At 51.0% G+C, this 20,193-nt stretch overlaps 1 protein-coding gene across 3 annotated transcripts in view; it reads left to right on the top strand.

Annotated features, from left to right (window-relative positions):
- Nucleotides 1–20,193, top strand: part of LOC119953872 (CXADR-like membrane protein) — a 52,185-nt gene that overhangs the window by 8,115 nt on the left and 23,877 nt on the right. For all 3 annotated transcript variants that reach the window (XM_038778476.1, XM_038778478.1, XM_038778479.1), the window contains exons 2-4: nt 15,722–15,876; nt 17,583–17,787; nt 19,584–19,646. In XM_038778476.1, coding sequence (XP_038634404.1) covers nt 15,722–15,876; nt 17,583–17,787; nt 19,584–19,646 — 423 coding nt within the window. The remainder of the gene's footprint in view (nt 1–15,721; nt 15,877–17,582; nt 17,788–19,583; nt 19,647–20,193) is intronic.

Here is a 20,193-nt window from a genome sequence, read left to right on the forward strand (position 1 = left end):
AAAGATGCTGAGCAGGATTCTCCAGTCCCCCAGCCGCAGCTTTCTCGGGGGGGGGGGGGGGGGGGGGGGGGGGGGTGGGGGGGGGGGGGGGGGGGGGGTGCCATTCACTGGCCAGGGGATTCTCTCTTCCCTCGTTTGTCAATGGGATTTCCCATTGGAGCCACCCCACGTTACTGGGAAAACCGCGGGTGGGGTGCGCTGCCAGTAGGAAAAGAGAATCCCAACACCTGGAGAATTCCAGCTGTTATATATTTTAGATGCCCTATATCCACTGACATCTGGCTACATAACTTTCAACCTTGACCAGTCCCAACAGGATGTTCTACCACCATTGGAATTTGCCACCATCACTGCCATGTCCCAGGTCCAGGGGGTGATCAATGACACGCATGTCGCCCTCCAAGCACAGTCTCGATAGGGGGTGCCCTTTATCAATAGGAAGGGCTTCCACTGCATGAATGTGAAGTTGGTATGTGACCACCAGCTGCACATCATGCATGTCTGCGCCCAATACCAAGGCAGCATGCATGATGCAAACATGCATGATGCAAACATGCATGATGCAAACGTCCTGGCACAATCGCCAGCTCCCGGCACCTTCAAGGTGCTCCCTCGGGTGAGGGGATGGCTAGTGGGTGAGAAGGGTTACCCACTAAGGACATGGTTAATGACGCCTGTGGGGAGGCCCTAGACCATTGCGGAGAACCGTGATAACGACGCTCTCACAGCAGCCAGGAGTGTCACTGAGTGGTGCATTGGTGTTCTCAAGATGAGCTTCCGACGCCCGGACTGCTCTGGTGGCGCACTCCAATATAGTTCGCAGAGAGTCACGAGTATCATGGTGGCTTGCTGTGTCCTTCATAACATTGTGCAGCAGCGGGGAAACATGCTTTAGGAGAAGGCCTCATCTGACAAGGAGGATGAGGAGGGTCTCCAGGAAGACCCAGGTGTGGAGCCTTACCTGGAGTGGCAGGCCATCCAACCTGTGATACAGGGTCGCCACACACGGGGCACCTACTCACCTCCCGATTTACCAACTAGGCAGCCCTGCTGCCCTATCCCACCTCTTTCACCCCCCCCCCCCCCACCCAACTTCAAACACCAACCCTCACACAGAATCCACTTCCCTCTCCCTCAATCCTTCCACCCCCTCCCTCTCCCTTAGTCCTTCATCTTCTTCCTGCTCCTCCCCACTATCACAGCTCTCCCTCCCCCCTCTGAGAGGGTCATATGAACATCACGACAGGGTGTTGGCCTGGGTTGGCAACATCAGCGGGTCTTGTCCATGGGATGGTGGAGGATAATGATGACTCGCTGGGAGATGAGCTCTGCTGCTCCTCATTGTCTGACAAAGTCTGACAAATGCTGGCGATTCCTTCTCACGGTGAACGGTTCAGCCTCGCTCAATGGGGATGTTATATGTGTCAGTCTCACACTACTGCCCCCATGTCCTGCCACTTCCATGTGAGGGCATAACCAGGTGGGGCATTCATGTGTCATGGGCACCCTACCCCTTGAAACCCCGGCCGACCCAGCCAGGAGTTCCAGCGCCTCCCCTGTGGGAGGGGTGGAATAGGCCCCATCCTCCTCCCTCAGGGTGCCCGCTGGCCCCTGAGCTACTCCATGGGATGAAGGGGAGGCTGGAGTGAGCTCCGGAGGTCACCTGGCACTGCCAGTCCTGGAGGCTGAACCATGGTTTTGATGCCCTCAGCCATGGCAAACTGACACTGGGTCATGTTCCTCAGCGAGGGAACCATGTCCCTCGCAGCATCCGTCATGTCCCTCTGTGATGGGGTCATATCTCTCAGTGCCTCGGACATGTCCCTCGGTGTCTGCCTATGGTCCCTCAGCGCCTGGCCAATGCTTTTTATGCCCTCAGCCGTGACCCTTTGTGACCAGGCCAAGCTCTGGAGCACTGCAGCAATGTCCATCGGCGCCCGGGACCTGTCTGCCTGTGACTCAGCTCTCCTGTCCTGCGCCTCAGCCAAGGACAGCACAGTGTGCCTCAAGGTTCTGACTTTTTTCCCCAGGCCTTACACTGCAGTCGCCACCCTTCAATGTTGGCCTGGATGCCACGCATTGTTGGCACCCTTCCCAGTGCCTGAAGGCGGCTGTACTCCTCCAGCTGCACTTGCAGGCACTGGAAACCTGCTGACACCCCCTCCTGAACATTCTGTCTCTGTTCTGCATCTGCACCAGTGACGGGGTCACCTTTTCCAGAAGCGCAGCATCTAACTGGGCAACAGTTGTTCCCTGGGATTGGGCAGTCCTCCGATCATCTGCTCCCTGCCTCCACCCTGATGTGCTGCAGCATGTTGCGGCACTCACCAAAGGGCAACACAGGAGACTGATCGCTAACATTACCCACCGAGGTGATAGTCTCTGCGACAGTGGATGGGACAGGTGAAAGCAGTGGTGAGATATCAGTGTCTTCCACAGAGACATGTTCTGAGGGTCTGGATGGGGGCAGCGATCCCAGATGGCCCATCCTTATGTGTTGGGCATCCTGCAAGACAAAAGACACATGGTAAGATTTTGGAAGGCGGGTGAGTCACTTGCTATAGGGACATCTGCGTTGCATTGGATTTTCACTTGTCTGGCCCATGCCAACCTCCGTGTCAGCTACTGCCCTCTCCTCGGGCCCTTTCCTCAGTGGAGGTTGGATCTGAATATCTGACTCTTATAGCCCACTTTACCCTTGGGGACACAGAAAGGAAGGACATAGTGAGGCTATAGTAGGTGAGTTTTAGGGGATGGTTTGTAGCTGGTGGCATGTGCATGCAAGGCTCCTGGCCAAAGAGAACAATACATGTGTTGGGGGTTCGTTGAGGGGGTTTGTAAGGGAGATGCCGGGAGATGGGGTGTTGTTTGGCTTCTCGGGGATTGGAGGCAGATGTAAGGAATGAGGGGCAGGAGTGATCCTAGGGGCACAGAGCTGGTTACTCACCCTGCTGCTCGAAGGAGATAGTTCATGTTCTTATGGCATTGCGTGATGGTCCTCTTGGTGAGGCTCACAGCCTCTCCCACCTCATCCGGGGCATGGTTCCGGATTGCAGGCTTGAGTCTCCGCTCCATCCTGGGACAGAGGGTGAGCGGGATGCTCCGTCCAGGCATCCGGCCAATGGGGTTTCCCACTATGCCCCCCCCCCCCATGCTGTGGGGAAATCCACGTGCGTGAGTCCGCTGCCGGCGAAGCGGTAGGATCCCACCGACGGAGAATCCCTCAACAACGTCCAGCAAGTATTCAATCTCCGAGACCGGGAACCTGGCTGCTGGTCTTTTCCCTGCCATCTTCTTGGCTGGAACGACAGTCTGTGCTGAGCGGAGAGTTTAAAGGCTGCGCCAGCTTGTCAGGCTCTGAACATGAATCTCGGTCCCAGCAAATCGAACGCCTGCAGGGCTGCACGTGGGCTGGGTGCTGGCCCAATAGGGGCTGGTTTAGCACACTGGGCTAAATCGCTGGCTTTGAAAGCAGACCAAGGCAGGCCAGCAGCACGGTTCAATTCCCGTACCAGCGCCGGAATGTGGCGACTAGGGGCTTTTCACAGTAACTTCATTGAAGCCTACTTGTGGCAATAAGCGATTTTCATTTCATTTCATTTCAATTGGATAGCAAGATTCACTCTGGCCGGCAGTCCTAGCAGGAGCACGCAGTTCCTGTGATTCTCCACCAGCGGCAGCATTTAGCGCCGGATTCTCCGTCCCGCTGCGCCAGATTTCAGCAGGCCGACGGGATGTTCCGTTTGGCTGGCGGGTTTCCCATCCATTTTACTGTGACTCAGCCCCACACCGTCGGTAAACCCCCAGGCTGCCGGCAAAACGAAGGATCCCGACGGCGGAGAATCCAGCTCACCAGAACAGAGAATCCAGCCCCTGGTCTGCGGCCTGCTTTTCTCTCTGTATTTCCAGCAATTGTAAAAACAAAATGCTGGTGTGCGTCTCATGGCGCCACACTGGTTGGGCAGGGCCTGATAGAGCTGGCAACGTCGATTCTCCAGAGATCGGGATGCCAATTTGTAAGATAATCTCTATAAAATAATTTTAAAATTCCCCCCCCCCCCCCCCCCCCCCCCCCAATGGGGACGGAGACCCCCCCCACCATGGACCTCTCAAACTGAAGCCTCCTCTCCTCGGCACTGCCCCCTGACACTGCCCCCGGTACTGCAGTGGCAGGGTGAACCTCTCGTGTTTGTCCCCCCCCCCTTCCCTCCCCACAAACCCCTGACACGGAGGCATGAATTATTTCTGAGAGAAATAGCCTTTAGTGCCTCAAAGTAAATCCAAGATTGAATTCAGGAGAAAAGCTCTTACCCCAGGAAGTGGCAGAGAATAGAACCACAGGGAATAACTGAGACAAAAATTCTTGTGAGGGGAAACAAGATCAGCATGTGAAGGAGTAAGGAATGGAAGGATGTGTTAATGGGATTAGATGAAGATGATTGGAAGGAGCTTTGTGTGCAGCATATACACCAGCACCGACCCTGGACTGAATGGCCTTTTTATCTGCTCTATGGACCAGATGAATGTCACTGACAAACGAACACTGATCTAACTTGCTTATAATTTATGCATTATTTGTAATGTGCTACAAAACACGCAAGAATGTGGCTAGCATCAACCATTAAAAGAGCACAAATAAATTATTTGCTACTTGCAGAAAGCAAGAAAATATGACAAAACAAAACCATAGCAAAGCTGAAGTGTGGAACCAAGCATTCAGAAAGTCACAGTAAAACCAATCGTGTTAAACCATAATAGTGCTTAGAAGCACGGTTAACGTTTTCTGACTTCACCTATTGCGCACATATGTGATAAACTACAAGTCAATGTGTTACAATGCAATGGCATATTGAATGGTTCATGTGATGTTGATAAACCACAAGAGCAAACCAGCTGAATTTGAAGATGTATTTTTCTCTATCTTCATTCGTGCGATGTGAGAGAGGAATGGGCAATAAATGCTGGCCTAACTAGTGATACTCGCATTCCATGAAGTAGGGCAGCACTGTGGTTCGCACTGCTATCTCACTGCACCAGGGACCAGGGTTTGATTCCGATCTTGGCTGTCTGTGTGGCGTTTGCATATTCTCCCCGTGTCTGTGTGGTTTCCCCAGGGCCCACGGTTCAAAGCTGTGCAGGCTAGGTTGATTGGCCACGCTAAATTGCCCCTTTGTGTCGTAAGGCTAGGTGGGGTTATGGGGATAGGGCAGGACACGGGATTGGGCTTGGGGTGCACCATTGGAGGTAGGTGCAGACTCGATGGGCCAAATGGCCTACTTCTGAACTGTAGGGATTCTATGATTCTAGTAAAAGGAAATTAGTTTCTAAACAGATTTCTACTAGTTATTCTTTATTTGCGTATTCAGTAACAATCGTTGAACAGATTTCTACTAATTATTCTTTCTTTGCTTATTCAGTAACAATCATTGCAACTCTTGAGGAATTTAACAAACGGCATTGGGTGCTTCGAATTTTGAGGTACTAAGGACTATTGTGTTGGGAATAACTGAGTGGGTATCACTCTTGCCTCTGCATCAGAGGTTAATGGGTTTAAGACTCACTCCAGAGATTTGAGCCCAAAACATCAAGGCTGCCAATCCAGGGCAGCGCTGAGGGAGTGTTAGTGACTGTTACAGATGCATATTTGGGATGAGACATTAAACCGAGACCTTGTCTACTCTCATTTAGACATAAAAGATTCTACAGTACTAGTGTGAAGAAGAATAGGGAAGTTATATCTAAAGTCTTGGCCAATAATTTTCCCTCAATCATCGTTGATGAAGCAGATCATTTAGCCATTATCATATTGCTGATGGTCGGAGCAAATTGAGTTTTTCTTTTTTTTCTTGATTCCTTCATGGAACGTGGGTGTCACTGACAAAGCCAACGTTTATTAATCACATACTTAATTGGCCTTGAACTGAATATTTCAGAGGGCAGTTAATCACGGGGTGGATTCTCTGTTCTGGAGACTAAGTGCTACTGTCAGTGAAGACCCGTGACTGGTCTCCGCTGGTGCTATGAGGGGTGCCCAGGTGCGATTCCCTCTCCTTTTCCATGCTAATTTATTGCACTGTGGAGATTTCGAGAGTTCCATTAGAATTCCGGTGTGGGGCCGCCAATTTGAGCTGGCGGCCCGATACCAGGTGCGGAGGTCAGGCCCCTCCCCTCCAGCAATGAAAATTCTGCCCCTCACCTCTGCTGACAAGAGGCATTCTCCAACCCCCCCAACCCCAACCCTTTCTCCCCCCCCCCCCCAACCATGGGAATAACGGGCCACTCACACCCCCACAGAACATACGCATCAGGGTGACCCAACTCCCCCCATGATCTCCACAGCCCCCATCAAAACCCCTCCCCATCAGAGACAACAAAGACCCCCTTCTGAGACCCATTTCAGAGATGTCTTTCAGAGACCCTTATCAGAGGCCCCTATCAGACCCCCACTATTAGACCACCACCAACAGACTACTGCTAACAGACCCCCCCCCCCCCCCCCGTCACACCCCATCAGAGACGCCAGCCTGAAATCGGAAGAGCAGTCCAAGCAGTAAGATGAAAAATCACTGCATTTTCACTGACCCTGTCCTAACAGCTGTTACTTCAGACAAAAAGCAGCAGCTGTTCCATGTGTCAAAGGATTCGCCCAAAGCCAAGTACACTTCAAAGGACTTAAAATCCCTTGGCAGATTTGAAATGCAAATATTCCATTCAATTTTGCACAGCAATGCATTGCATTGCCAGTGAATGACAGTTTTATTACTCCAGAGACAGCTGCTTGGTAGATTGTTGATCTATCTTTCTCTTCACGCTTGAATGCATCCCCATTACCCTGCTTTGATGCTAACCACAATGTTTATGAACACTCTTGCTATGATTGACAGCTCCTCACCACATCAAAAATAGCTAAGTGCTTTCTGCTCTGAAAAAGAGGAACTTTGGGGGGAACCTCCATTATGCAGTGACCCTGTTGACCCACCTTGGGGGACCATCGCGCCAAGACCACTAGAACATAGAACATAGAACACTACAGCGCAGTACGGGCCCTTCGGCCCTCGATGTTGCGCCGACCTGTGAAACCATCTGAAGCCTATCTGACCTACACTATTCCATTTTCATCCATATGTCTATCCAGTGACCACTTAAATACCCTTAAAGTTGGCGAGTCTACTACTATTGCAGGCAGGGCGTTCCACACCCCTACTACTCTCTGAGTAAAGAAACTGCCTCTGACATCTGTCCTATATCTCTCACCCCTCAATTTAAAGCAATGTCCCCTCGTGTTGGTCATCACCATCCGAGGAAAAAGACTCTCACTGTCCACCCTATCTAACCTTCTGACTATCTTATATGTCTCTATTGAGTCACCTCTCAGCCTTCTCCTCTCTAACGAAAACAACCTCAATTCCCTGAGCCTTTCCTCGTAAGACCTTCCCTCCATACCAGGCAACATCCTAGTAAATCTCCTCTGAACCCTTTCCAAAGCTTCCACATCCTTCCTATAATGTGGTGACCAGAACTGCACGCAGTACTCCAGGTGTGGCCGCACCAGAGTTATGTACAGCTGCAGCATGACCTTGTGGTTCCGAAACTCAATCCCCCTGCTTATAAAGGCTAGCACACCATATGCCTTCTTAACAGCCCTATTAACCTGGGTGGCAACTTTCAGGGATTTATGTACCTGGATGCCGAGATCTCTCTGTTCATCTACACTACCAAGAATCTTGCCATTAGCCCAGTACTCTGCATTCCTGTTACTCCTTCCAAAGTGAACCACCTCACACTTTTCGGATAACTAGCACCAATTCACAGCCACGTGAATCCCGGCTGAGAGGGCTGGGGCATTATGGAAGGCTGGGAAATTGGGCGTCCAGCCCATAAAGAGATGAAAATGACTGATTTGCATGCTGCCACCACCAGCCGGGGACCGGAGCATCGCAACCGGATTGGGCGCCAATCCTGTATTTCGGGCGACACTTCATTCTCGGCTGGATCTGGAAACCCTATACCGGCAGCGGGTAGCGAAGAATCCATCCTCACATTTTTGTGGGTCGGGGGTCACATGTAAGTCATGCTGGGTAATGCTGATTTTCTTCCCTAAAGGACATAGCGAAACAGATGATTCTCTACGTTTTTGTCTGTTTGTACCTATCGCACGAAAACAATCATTTTCTTTTTGTGTTTAGCTCTTCAACACAATAAGAATGTTTTGCAGGGGTTCCATCAGTACTTTGGCAAGTTTGGGAAACCCTGCTTTAAAACACCAGCTTCATGGCCACAAGACCAGTTCCAGACTTACTAATTGAATTAATATATTAATTGGAGTTCCACTAGTGAGATTTGAAACCATGTCCCCAGACGTTAGCCTGGGTCACTGGAATATAAGTCTAATTATATTACCATCACGCCACCATTTCCCCTCACAAAATAGTGTCTTTCTTTCAATAGAGCATTTATTTGTATTTGTGAACATATGTAGCTTTTGAAAGGCCTCAGTCTATTTGTATTTATCAGAGCCAATTCATAGGGTGCGATTCTCCGAGCCCCGCGCCGGGCAGGCAAATCGCCGCAACCACGCCATGATGCCCCAATGCCAGCGCGCGATTCCTGCGCATCTGGCGCGCCGTCGGCCACGGGCCGCTGGAATTGGCCCGATTCTCTGGCCTGGATGGGCCGGGCGGCCACGCAGATACGACAGAGTCCCGCTGGCGCCGTTCAACCCTGGTCACTGCCGGGGGGAAGTCTGCACGAATGGTCGGGGGGGCGCGGCAGGTGGGGGGGGGGGGGTTGGGGGGGGGGGTGGGGGGCTCCGTCCCTGGGGGGGGGCCTCCAATGGGGTCTGGCCCGTGATCGGGGCCCACCGATCGGTGGGCCGGCCTCTCCCCCGCCGGGACTACTTTCCGTCACAGCCGGCCCCTGAACACCGACGCCACGTTGAGTCGGGGCCGGCGCGCTGAAGAAGTCCCCCGCGCATGCGCAGGTTGGCGCGGCACCCATTTGGCACCAGGGAGGGAGGCTGGAGAGGCGTGAACCACTCCAGCACCGTGCTGGCCCCCTGTGGGGGACAGAATTAGTCGAACCCGGACCCGGTTCACACCATCGTTCACGACGTCGCGGACACTTGGGCTCCATTTTGGAGAATCACCCCCATAATACCATTAAACATTAGAAACGGGCCGGAATTCTCCATTTGGAGTGTTGCTGCCAGAAATGAATAGGAATTCGCACATCTGTTTGGGGTGCTATTCCGTAAGCAAGTCAGGACATTCAGGCCAGCACTCCACCAGCGCAAATTGAGAGCAATTCCCAGCCCAGCGTGCATTGTAACCGCTGGGGCCAGAATTAGCGGTAAAGAACCTGGCAGCTGGAGCTCTTTTTAAGCGCCCCATTTACCACACGCTCACTGCAAGATGGCGCAGAGAAATCCTGTCCTCTGAGTTTGGGAGTCGGAGGTGGCCCCACAGCACCATGCCAGTGAGGAGAGGAGGGACATCTTCTTCCCCAGGGTAGACGCAGACTCAAGCCTGCTCTCTGAACAGTGCCTGGGAGGTGGTGGCAGAGGCAGTCAGCATTGCCAGTCTCAGCGGATGGAGACAGCTGGTGATCCGGAAGGGTGGGGGTTCACTGTTGGGGCCTCTGCCCTGAGAGATGCAGGGAGGCTTCCAAAAGCTGCAGTGCAGGTATCCTCTGGTTGGGGTGAGCTCTGCTGATCCCCTGCTTCCTCTGCAGTGGGGCAGTGCTTCAGAGGAGTGTCAACTCCTGGTGGGCCCCTGATTGTGCTTGGCCACACCCATTCCCTTGATGAGGCATCTGGGGTATGAGGGTGACCAGAGGGCCAGCCTGGGTGGGCTTCCAGAAGATCAGAGGCTCGCTGAGCATTTATAAGTATGTATTAGTGTCTTTTTAAAATTGGTCAAACTTTAATATTTACTGGAACGTTCTTGGTGTCAGCCAATACAAGTCTTCCTTGTTACACTGGTGGTTGAAGAGTTACTTCCTTATTTTCACTTTTCTTCAGGGCCTTAACATTCTGTTCTTTTTCCTCCATGGGGAGACAGAGAAAAGCAATGCAGCTTGCAGGAGGCAGCGATTATACTGAGATTGGGAAGCACTCTATTTTACTGACATTTAGACACCTAAAGCATTGTTACAAGGTCACAACTGTATATTCTAATACCAACCAGTAGTAAGTTACATTTGCTTCATTGTGCCTGTCCTCCATTTGTGTGAGTGCGTATTGCAGAGCTATTATGAGTCATGGTCATAACTAGTGTCCCAGCAGGCAACCTATAACTCTTGTTAATCTTTCAAAGAATAGCAGGTGGCTGGCCTTGAATGTTGGCAACTGAGGTGTAGAGCACCGAGGCTTAATACGAAAACAAGTTTAAGATTACCAAACTGCTGAATGACAGATTGTTGCATACATGCCAATCACCAATGTTTCATGCTGACAATCATCATTACAGGAGTCTGATCAATATCCTCATTCACATTAATTAGCAGAGTGGGCTCGTAGTGTGGTGAATGTGATTCACAATATATATAGTTGCCAATATCACTCCATGTATATATGTTCGTTATCTACCCATTGTAAGTGCAGTTGCACTAGCCGACCACCAGGGGGAGTCGCTCTGGGAGTACGCGAGAGTTGTACTGGGCTCCTCCCTTGGCTCCACCCAGGACTCCTCCCGCTGGGACCGATGTATAAAGATCAGTGCCTTAGAGCCAGCCTGCCATTTCACATGAAGTTCAACGACGAATAGGTTGGCTCTATTGTAAGTGTATTAAAGCCTCTGTTCAGATCCAACTACACGTGTTCGCTGAATTGATGGTTCCATCAATTTAATACACTTAAGAAGCTGCCGAAGTAAAGCATGGAATCCGCTCTAAAACCAGGACGTCTAGAACTCGATCCGCAGGATGCAGAGGCGAAAGAAACCTTCTGCCACTGGCTGAAATGTTTTAAGGCCTACCTGGCCGAGATCAGCACCGCTGAAACTACGGAGGAACAAAAGCTCAGCCTACTGCACGCGAGGGTAAGCCACAGAATTTCTACACAACTAAATCCAGCCGGTTCCTACACCGCAGCGCTGGCGATTTTGGACAAAATGTGTATTAGGCCCATGAACGAGGTCTTTGCCCGCCATGTGTTCACGACTCGCCGACAACGGGCTACTGAAACTTTAGCTGAATTTGCACGCGAGTTGAACAATCTCTCAAATGACTGCAATTACCAGGCCGTAACCGCGGCCGAACATAGGGAGCTTGCTGTGCGGGATGTTTTTGTAGTGGGCCTTCGATCTAGCCATGTACACCAGAGACTATTAGAAAATGGGGCCCAGGGCTTAGAGACTAGCCATCCTCGGCTACGTCATGGAGAACGGAGTCCTGGGCCCAGACCCGGACCGCATGCCCCCTCTTAGAACTCTCCCTCCCCATGGCCCCAAGGCCCTCAAACGGTGCTTGGGGCTCTTTTCGTGCTACGCCCAGTGGGTCCCTCAATATGCGGACAAAGCCCGCCCACTCTTCAAGGCCACACTATTTCCCCTGTCTGCTGAGGCGCGCCAAGCCTTCAGCTGCATCAGGGACGACATCGCCAAAGCAGCCATGCGGGCGGTGGATGAATCCACTCCCTTTCAGGTTGAAAGCGACGCCTCAGAGGTAGCGCTAGCAGCCACTTTAAACCAAGCAGGGCGGCCCGTTGCATTTTTCTCCCGTACCCTATCCGCTTCAGAACTCCGACACTCCTCAGTCGAGAAGGAAGCACAAGCCATCGTGGAGGCTATCCGACACGGGAGGCACTACCTCGCAGGTAGGAGGTTCACCCTCATTACCGACCAACGGTCGGTCGCCTTCATGTTCGACAACTCGCAAAGGGGCAAAATTAAAAATGACAAAATTCTTCGGTGGAGGATTGAACTCTCCACCTACAATTATGATATCAAATATCGACCGGGGAAGCTCAACGAGCCCTCGGATGCCCTATCCCGCGGGACATGCGCCAGCGCGCAAATCAGCCGCCTAAAAGCCATCCACGTTGACCTCTGCCATCCAGGGGTCACCCTGCTCGCCCACTACATCAGAGCCCGAAACCTGCCTTTCTCCAACGAGGAGGTAAAAGCGGTCACCAGGGACTGCCCGATCTGTGCGGAGTGCAAACCGCACTTCTATAGACCAGACAGGGCCCACCTGGTCAAGGCTTCTAGGCCCTTTGAACGCCTTGCGATCAATTTCAAAGGGCCACTCCCCTCCACTAACAAAAACACTTACTTCCTTAACATTATTGACGAGTTCTCCCGATTCCCCTTTGCCATCCCATGCCCCAATATGACCTCCCACACAGTCATTAGGGTCCTGCATAGTGTCTTCACCCTGTTCGGTTTCCCCAGCTACGTGCACAGCGACCGGGGTGCGTCCTTTATGAGTGACGAGCTGCGTCAGTACCTGCTCGACAAGGGCATCGCCTCGAGCAGGACTATGAGTTACAACCCCAGGGGGAACGGACAGGTGGAGAGGGAGAACTCGATGGTCTGGAAGACCGTCCTACTGACCCTCAGGTCCAGGAAGCTCCAAGTTTCCCAATGGCAGGAAGTCCTCCCTGACGCGCTCCACGCAATTAGATCCCTCCTGTGTACAGCTACCAACCAAACCCCCCACGAGCGGCTCTTCATTTTTTCCAGGGGCACTACCACAGGGGTCTCACTTCCGGCGTGGCTGAGGACGCCAGGCCCGGTTCTCCTAAGGAAGCACGTCAGGGGGCACAAGACCGACCCCATTGTTGAAAAGGTGCGCCTGCTTCATTCCAACCCACAGTACGCATTTGTTGAATTCCCGGACGGTCGCCAGGACACAGTATCCCTCCGGGACCTGGCACCCTCTGGATCCAGCCCCCCATCTACCCCCACCGAGGAACTCCTTTCCCCGTTCCCTATGCGGCCGCCCCCTTGCGCCCCCTATTCTGCGAGCTCACCCCACCAGTCCCGAGCACCAGCACCAGCCCGCCCCCCACGCCCCCAGTCTCCATTCGACCAGGAGGTGTATGAGGCTCGGACAAGACTCGCCCCGGAGTTGGCAACCGTACCTCAGGCCTCAACGTCCGCCCAGCCACCGCAAGAGGCTGCAACCCCGGTGCTCCGCAGATCAAAACGGATAATTCGTCCACCGGACAGACTGACTCTTTGAGCCATCACCCCCGCCGGACTTGATTTTTTTAACAGGGGGTGAATGTGGTGAATGTGATTCACACTATATATAGTTGCCAATATCACTCCATGTATATATGTTCATTATCTACCCATTGTAAGTGCAGTTGCACTATCCAACCACCAGGGGGAGTCGCTCTGGGAGTACGCGAGAGTTGTACTGGGCTCCTCCCTTGGCTCCACCCAGGACTCCTCCCCCTGGGACCGATGTATAAAGATCAGTGCCTTAGAGCCAGCCTGCCATTTCACCTGAAGTTCAACGACGAATAGGCTGGCTCTATTGTAAGTGTATTAAAGCCTCTGTTCAGATCCAACTACACGTGTTCGCTGAATTGATGGTTCCATCACCTAGTATGGAGATTACCCCGCTGCATGGGAGCATTACAACAAGAGGAGCTCCTTAAACTGTACCAAGGCTGCAATCCTGTACTCAATGTGACATTGAGAGGGCTGAGGCACATTAGCCATTCAGATTAAAGAGGGATTTAGGGAGCATAGAAGGGTCAGTTGGGGTTGGGGGTAAGATTTGGGTGGCAGTGAAAGGGAAAGGAAAAAATTTGATCACAACGAAAGGGGGTAACTAGCGGTGGAAGAGCTGAGGGAATGAGTGGCAGAGAAGGGGAAAATGGATGGCAATAAAGCAGAAGATATGAAAAGGATGACAATAAAAAAGGCAAACATCAGAGAGGAATGGGAAATGATGAGGAAAGAGAAAATACATGAGAATGGAGGGAATGGAAAATGGATAGGAATGAAGGTGAGAAGGAAGGAGCTGGGACTAATGCTTTTGAGATATAGGGCACGATTCAATGGGACAGAAACAGAGGGCGCAATCCAACAGCCACTCTGAGCCAGCTCGCCAAGGTGCAGAGTGGTCGTTGAAAGCCAGGAGACCCCGCTCCCAGGATCTCCCCGACTTGCCACACCTCGCGAGATCCAACACAATCTCGCAAGACATTGCGATGTGATTCCCACCCACGATGGGTGGGTGGGATCACTTTTTGGCAGCTAGCCTCAGTCCAATGTGCAGATTCCCGAGGTACCTGAGGCATTGGGATTCAACCCTTTGCCTCAGAGACCTCAGGCCAGCCTGGCACTGCCAAGCTGTCAGGTGGCACTGGCAGCTGGCATGGACACTGCCAGGTTGACTCTGCCAAGGTGCCAAGCTGGTATTTTTTGCACGCGCGCACTCAGGTGTTGTTTGGAGCTCCCCACGGTACAAAAGGGGCTATGCAGCCTCGGCCGCACAATCCCCGTTTAGGCCCCTTACTCAACGCGAGTAGCGTTGAATAGCCATGTGTTTTCTGTCACTGCGAGCACCAGGAAACACGTGGCTAAACGCGCTCGCTCAGGAAATTTCATCCCTTTTGGAGAATCGCGCCCAGACTCCCATTTCGGGCACATTGAGCGACAGTTCTGAGAAAGACTCCGCTGTGCAACAGCACTTTGCTGTCAAGGCCACACTTACATCATATCCAGGTCTCCACATCTTTCCACAAAGACGGTGCCCTTTTTAAAGGTCACCCCGATCTTTCGCACACCCCGCCCCCCCTCATCAGCAAGCCCACCGAGGCCTGTAGACCCCTGCCTGTACCCAACATACCTCTTACAGGGTCCTTGAGCTCCGGCCTCACCCTACCTCTTATGGGCAAGGCGCCCTGAGTCCGAACCCTGGCACATGAAACCTGCCACCTGTGCACCTTGGCACTGCTGGTCTGGCACCCTGGTAGTGTCCCTGCCAGCCAGGCATTGCCAAGCTGACTGGGTGCCAGAGAGAGTGCCAGGGTACTAACCTGCCTGGAGCTCGACAATCTGGAGGTTTCTAACGACCCCCTCCAGATGCCTTTACACCTGATCCATGTTTGTGTGGAGCAGTGCTAAACAGGGTCCTGGCGAGATCTCCCAGGCAGGGACATTCGATCCCAGGAGCCAGGAGACTCTGAGGCATTTAAATGAGCCTCATGGCGAGGTCCAGATCGCGATTTCTCGCGAGATTCCGTTGAATTTCACGAGATGTTTTGGGTGTCGTAAATACCATGAGAGGCCTCTCACGAGACACAACGGTCTCTTTGCTTCACCAAGTCGGGCAAGACAAGGCTGCTAAACCATGCCCATAAAGGGAAAGGAGCTGGGAGCATTGCTTACGAAAATATCAGTTTCACATAAAAAGTACAACATTTAAAGAGGACCGTTCCCAAGAAAGCCTAAAAATGCATCACTCATTTTACAAATAATCAGTATTTGTATTGACCCTTCTGCAGTTCATGGACCTGCTTTTTTCTCTGCAGGTGGGTTAAGCAATGTTGTATATACCTGGAGCTTAACATGCAAAACCGATGAAAATGGTTTCACACTTCAGCGTTGTTCTGAAGTTCAATTTCTTTGATGTCATTGTTGGCATGAGTATTAATATAAACCACATGCGCACGCACTCTGCAGGTGTATATCACACACTGCACTGACCACGATGCAACCATTCGTACAATTTTAATACCTTGTTTTCCTCTTTCTGTAACCAGACTCTGAAGCAGCAGAAACAATAAACTGCAATCCCATTTGGAGGCGAGTTGGAGATAATGTCACCATACCATGTTCTTACCGCCCAAAATCAGATCAAAATGGCTACTTGGACATCGAGTGGGCGATCAGAAACGTCAACGAGTCTGATCAAACGGTAAAAGTATTTATGGAAGTTAAAGTGTTGGCTAGTGTAGACTTGAGAGATGAACAGACACTTCCAACACTGATGAAGGTTCCACTCAATTTTATTAACTATATCTAACTAACTAACACACGATGACTGTGGGTCTAAATGATGCTAACTTAAACTAGAGTAAGCTTTGTCCGAACCAGTTGATTCTCGCAGTACGTGTTGTGAGTCCGTGCTGGGCTGGATGAGTTCCTGTTACACTCAGAGGCAGCACCCAGAATGAGCGGGAACCGTGGTGCCCTCTGCCTTCATGGTGTGTGTATTCTAACTGGCGATTGGCTGCGGTGTTTGTACATGTTGATTGGTCCCTGTGTGTGTCCATCAGTGTGTGTCTGCACCAGGATATACTGGTGTATATTATGACAGAAGTAGTGACTGAATGTGCTGGACTTTCAAAGAGTCATGGGGTTGAGACCAGGGGCAGGATTCTACGATCCCGCGCCGGTTCGGAGAATCACCGGTGGGCTGCGCTAATCGCGCCACGCCACCCTGACGCCAGCACGCGATTCTCCGCAGAGCGTAGAATCGGCGCCATTGGCGCCGGCGTGGTTGGTGCAGCGCCAGTCGCAAGGGCAATTTAGCATGGCCAATCCATCTAACCTGCACATCGTTGGACTGTAGGAGGAAATCGGAGCACTTGGAGGAAACACGCAGACACGGGGAGAGCGTGCAGACTCCACACAGACAGTGACCCAAGCCGGGAACCGAACCTGGGAGCCTGGAGCTGTGAAGCAACAGTGCTAACCACTGTGCTACCGTGCTGCCTTGTGGGCAAGTAACTGAAGACAGACAAGTTCGTTTGTAGGTACAGGAAGTGATTAGGAAGGCAAATTGAATGTTGCCCTTGACTGCAAGGGGAATGGAATATAAATGCAGGGAGGTTTTACTGCATGTGCAAAGCCTTGGTGAGAATACATGTGGAATACTGTGTACAGTCTATCCTTATTTTAAAAAGGACATATATGCATTAGATGCAGTTTCGAGAAGATTCACTGGACTTATCATATGAAGAAAGGTTAAACATGCTGGGCCTATACCGGTTGCAATTTAGAGGAATGAGAGGTGATCTTATTGAAACATATACAAGATTCTGAGGGGACTTGACAGGGTGGGCATTAGGAGGATCTTTCCATTATGGGGCAGACTAGAAGTAGGGGACACAGCTTCAAGAATAAGCGATCTCCTTTTTAAGACTGCTGAGGAGAATCTTTATCTCTCAGTGGATCATTAGTCTGTGGAATTCTCTTCCTCAGAGAACAGTAGAGGCTGGGTCATTGAATTTATTCCAGACAGAGTTAGACAGATTTGTGACAGACAAGGGAGTGAGGAGTTATGGGGCCAGACAGGAAAGTGGACCAGAGACCACGTCCAGAAAAGCCATGATCTTATTGAAAGGAGGAGTAGGCTGGAAGGGCTGAATGGCTACACCTGCTACTGAGAATGAAGCATGGATAAATGAACAGAAATAGAAAACAAAATAAAGATAAAACTAAAGATTACCACACTGGTTACTTACCTGTGATTTTGCCACTGTTTATAACAAACATGTTCAGGACACTGTTTACTCGCTAGTGTAAAGATTTCCAGATTTCCACATCCATACCTCTGGTATGATGACAGACTGAAGGAAGAGCACAACCTGTTATAACTCTGATTTAACTTTGTGGCAGATCTTAACACAAGCAGGTGGAAAGGTTTATGTGACCCCTGGTTGGCAGCAGAGAATCTCCTTTGCCTCTGAAAATGGCAGTAAGGGAGACGCTTCGCTGTATTTTAATTCACTGGATGTGAACGACAGCGGAATCTACAACTGCAAAGTGAAGATAGACGGCAAGATTGAACAGAAAACTTGCAACTTAACTGTACAGGTTCAAGGTGGGTCTTCATATGTGAATATATTTGTTGGTGGGGGACTGAGTTACACCTTGTAGAGCTAGCACCTGTTACAATTCAAATTCTGTTGCTGAAATATCCTTTATTCCCACAAACAACTCTCATTGGTTTGAGTATTTCCATGCAGAGTTAGAGCCATTGCCATAAACAATTTGATGTTATTGTTTTTCTAAACTATATCCTTATGATCGGCTCACGCATTTCTGTTCGGTAAGGGTTAGACAATAGGCGGAATTTCCAAGTGCCGTGTCGGGACAGAAATGTGGAATGTTTCCCACTGCGGCAGCTGGCGGGAAAACTCGCCAAATCTTCCGGCCCCCGACCTCATTAATCATGCACCTGGGTGTTTTGTGCCATGTTCCGTGGTGGGGCAGGCCCGCTTGGTGTGCAGTCTGCCAGCGTGTCGCCGCCATCTTGAAAAGGTTCCAACATCACTGACCGACGATTGAAGAAAGAAGGTGGTCCTCCTGAAAATGAAGATGGATCTCAGAGAACACTCGGAGACCGGACATTGGACCTCCTGAGAACGCAAATGGCTCCCCAGGAACATTCTGAAGCTGGAAGATGGACCCCCTCCAGAACACTTGATCTGGATGGTCCACTTCAGATGGTCCCCCGACCCAGGGTCCCGGCTTGTGGGCAGCTCCAGGCATTGTTCAGGAGAGTCCCAATGTCTCCAAGGCATGTTAATCCAAAAATGTTTCCCACCAGCACTGCGGAGAATTGGCGTGGGGGCTTCAGGCCTTCATCTGCTTCCCATTAACGGATGCAAATGAAGTTCATGCTGTCCTCTGGCGGGTTTTCCAACCCGTTCTGGCATGCTCCAGTGGAGGATTCCGCTGTAAATTTACACTGGCATGAAACCGATTTCCGGGCCTCCAACTATATTCTCCCCCCCATCGAACATGCTGGAGAATTGGGAGAATTCCGCCCAATGTCTTAGTTAAAGCAATTTTCGGTTCATTGTAAATTCTGCCTTCACTGATGCTATTTCAAAACCCGCCACCAGATAGCGTGTGAGAGTTGTATAAGATTTCCTGCATCTCTTTTTCACCTGCACAAAACATTATTTCAGTCCATCAATCAAATTCAGAGGATCACAGCCATGAACTTGCATCGTAACCTTTCCAAAGTGTAGCCGATTGGGGATTCAACTTTCTATCAAACCATATTAGATACAAGTCAAGATTAATTTCCTACAGTTTGTGTTATCAGATAACATTAGGAGGTGATCAAAGCTTGGTTAAAGACGGGGATCGTCGTGTTTCAGAGGAAGTGGTGAGGCAAAGAGGCACAACGAGGAATTTCCAAAGATTTAGGGCCCAGGCAACTGAAGACATGACTGCCAAGAGTGTAATGAAAGAAATGGCAGCAGATACAATTGCAAGTTCCTCTCCAAGCCAACCAACATCCTGATTCGGAAATACATTGGCCATTCCTTCACTGTCGCTGGGGCAAAATCATGGGGCTCTCTCCCTACCAGCACAGTGGGTGTACCTAAACCACAAGGAGCTCACCACCACCTTCTCAAGGGGCAATTAGGAATGGGGAACGAATACTGGCACAGCCAGCGATGCCCAAGGTCCCATTGAATTAGTAAAAAAAAAATAAGAAAAAATTTCAGGAATGACTTCCTGAAATCACAGATATCCAAGAGTTTGGTCACCAAATTGCTATTTTACTGAAAGAAAAAATAGTCCTACAACAGAAAATAATTAGAGTAACTTCACTGGCATAATTCGCAAAGAAATTAAGAATGTCTGTTTTTTCACTTTTAGATGTTCCGGATATTGAACTGATGTCCAAGTCTCCAACCACGGTTAAGCCAACCCCTACAAATGGTATGATAACATTTTACTGTAAGTCAATACCAAACCTGTTTTATTTTTAAATGTCTGTTTATCGGAGTTTTTCTATTTTTACACAAATTCGCACAGAAGCAAAAGTAAAAAGACAGCTACAGGTGACAATGTACAACAGGTACAGCCCACAACAACAGTCATTACAGTGTTAGGAACAAGACAATCAGATGAATCAGGGACAAGTTCCGGGATTCTCCAGCCCCCCCCCCCCCCGCCAGGTCGGAGAATCCTCGGGGGGGAGGCACGAATCCCAGCCCGCCGCCCTGAAGCCGGCTGCCCTATTCTCTGGCGACATTTTTCGGGCGGTGGCGGGATTCCCGCCACGCTGGTCGGGGGCCATTGACAGCGGCCCCCCTGGCGATTCTCCGGGCCCCAATGGGCCGAGTGGCCGTCCAGTTTTGGCCAGTCTCGCCGGCGTGAATTACTCGCCTCACGCACGGCGGGACTTGACAGGTGAGTATGCGGGGGTAGTCGTGGGGGGGGGGGGGATCTAACCCCACGGTGGCCTGGCCTGCGATTGGGGCCT

The sequence above is a fragment of the Scyliorhinus canicula genome, chromosome 19 (assembly GCF_902713615.1).
Source record: "Scyliorhinus canicula chromosome 19, sScyCan1.1, whole genome shotgun sequence".
NCBI lineage: Eukaryota > Metazoa > Chordata > Chondrichthyes > Carcharhiniformes > Scyliorhinidae > Scyliorhinus > Scyliorhinus canicula.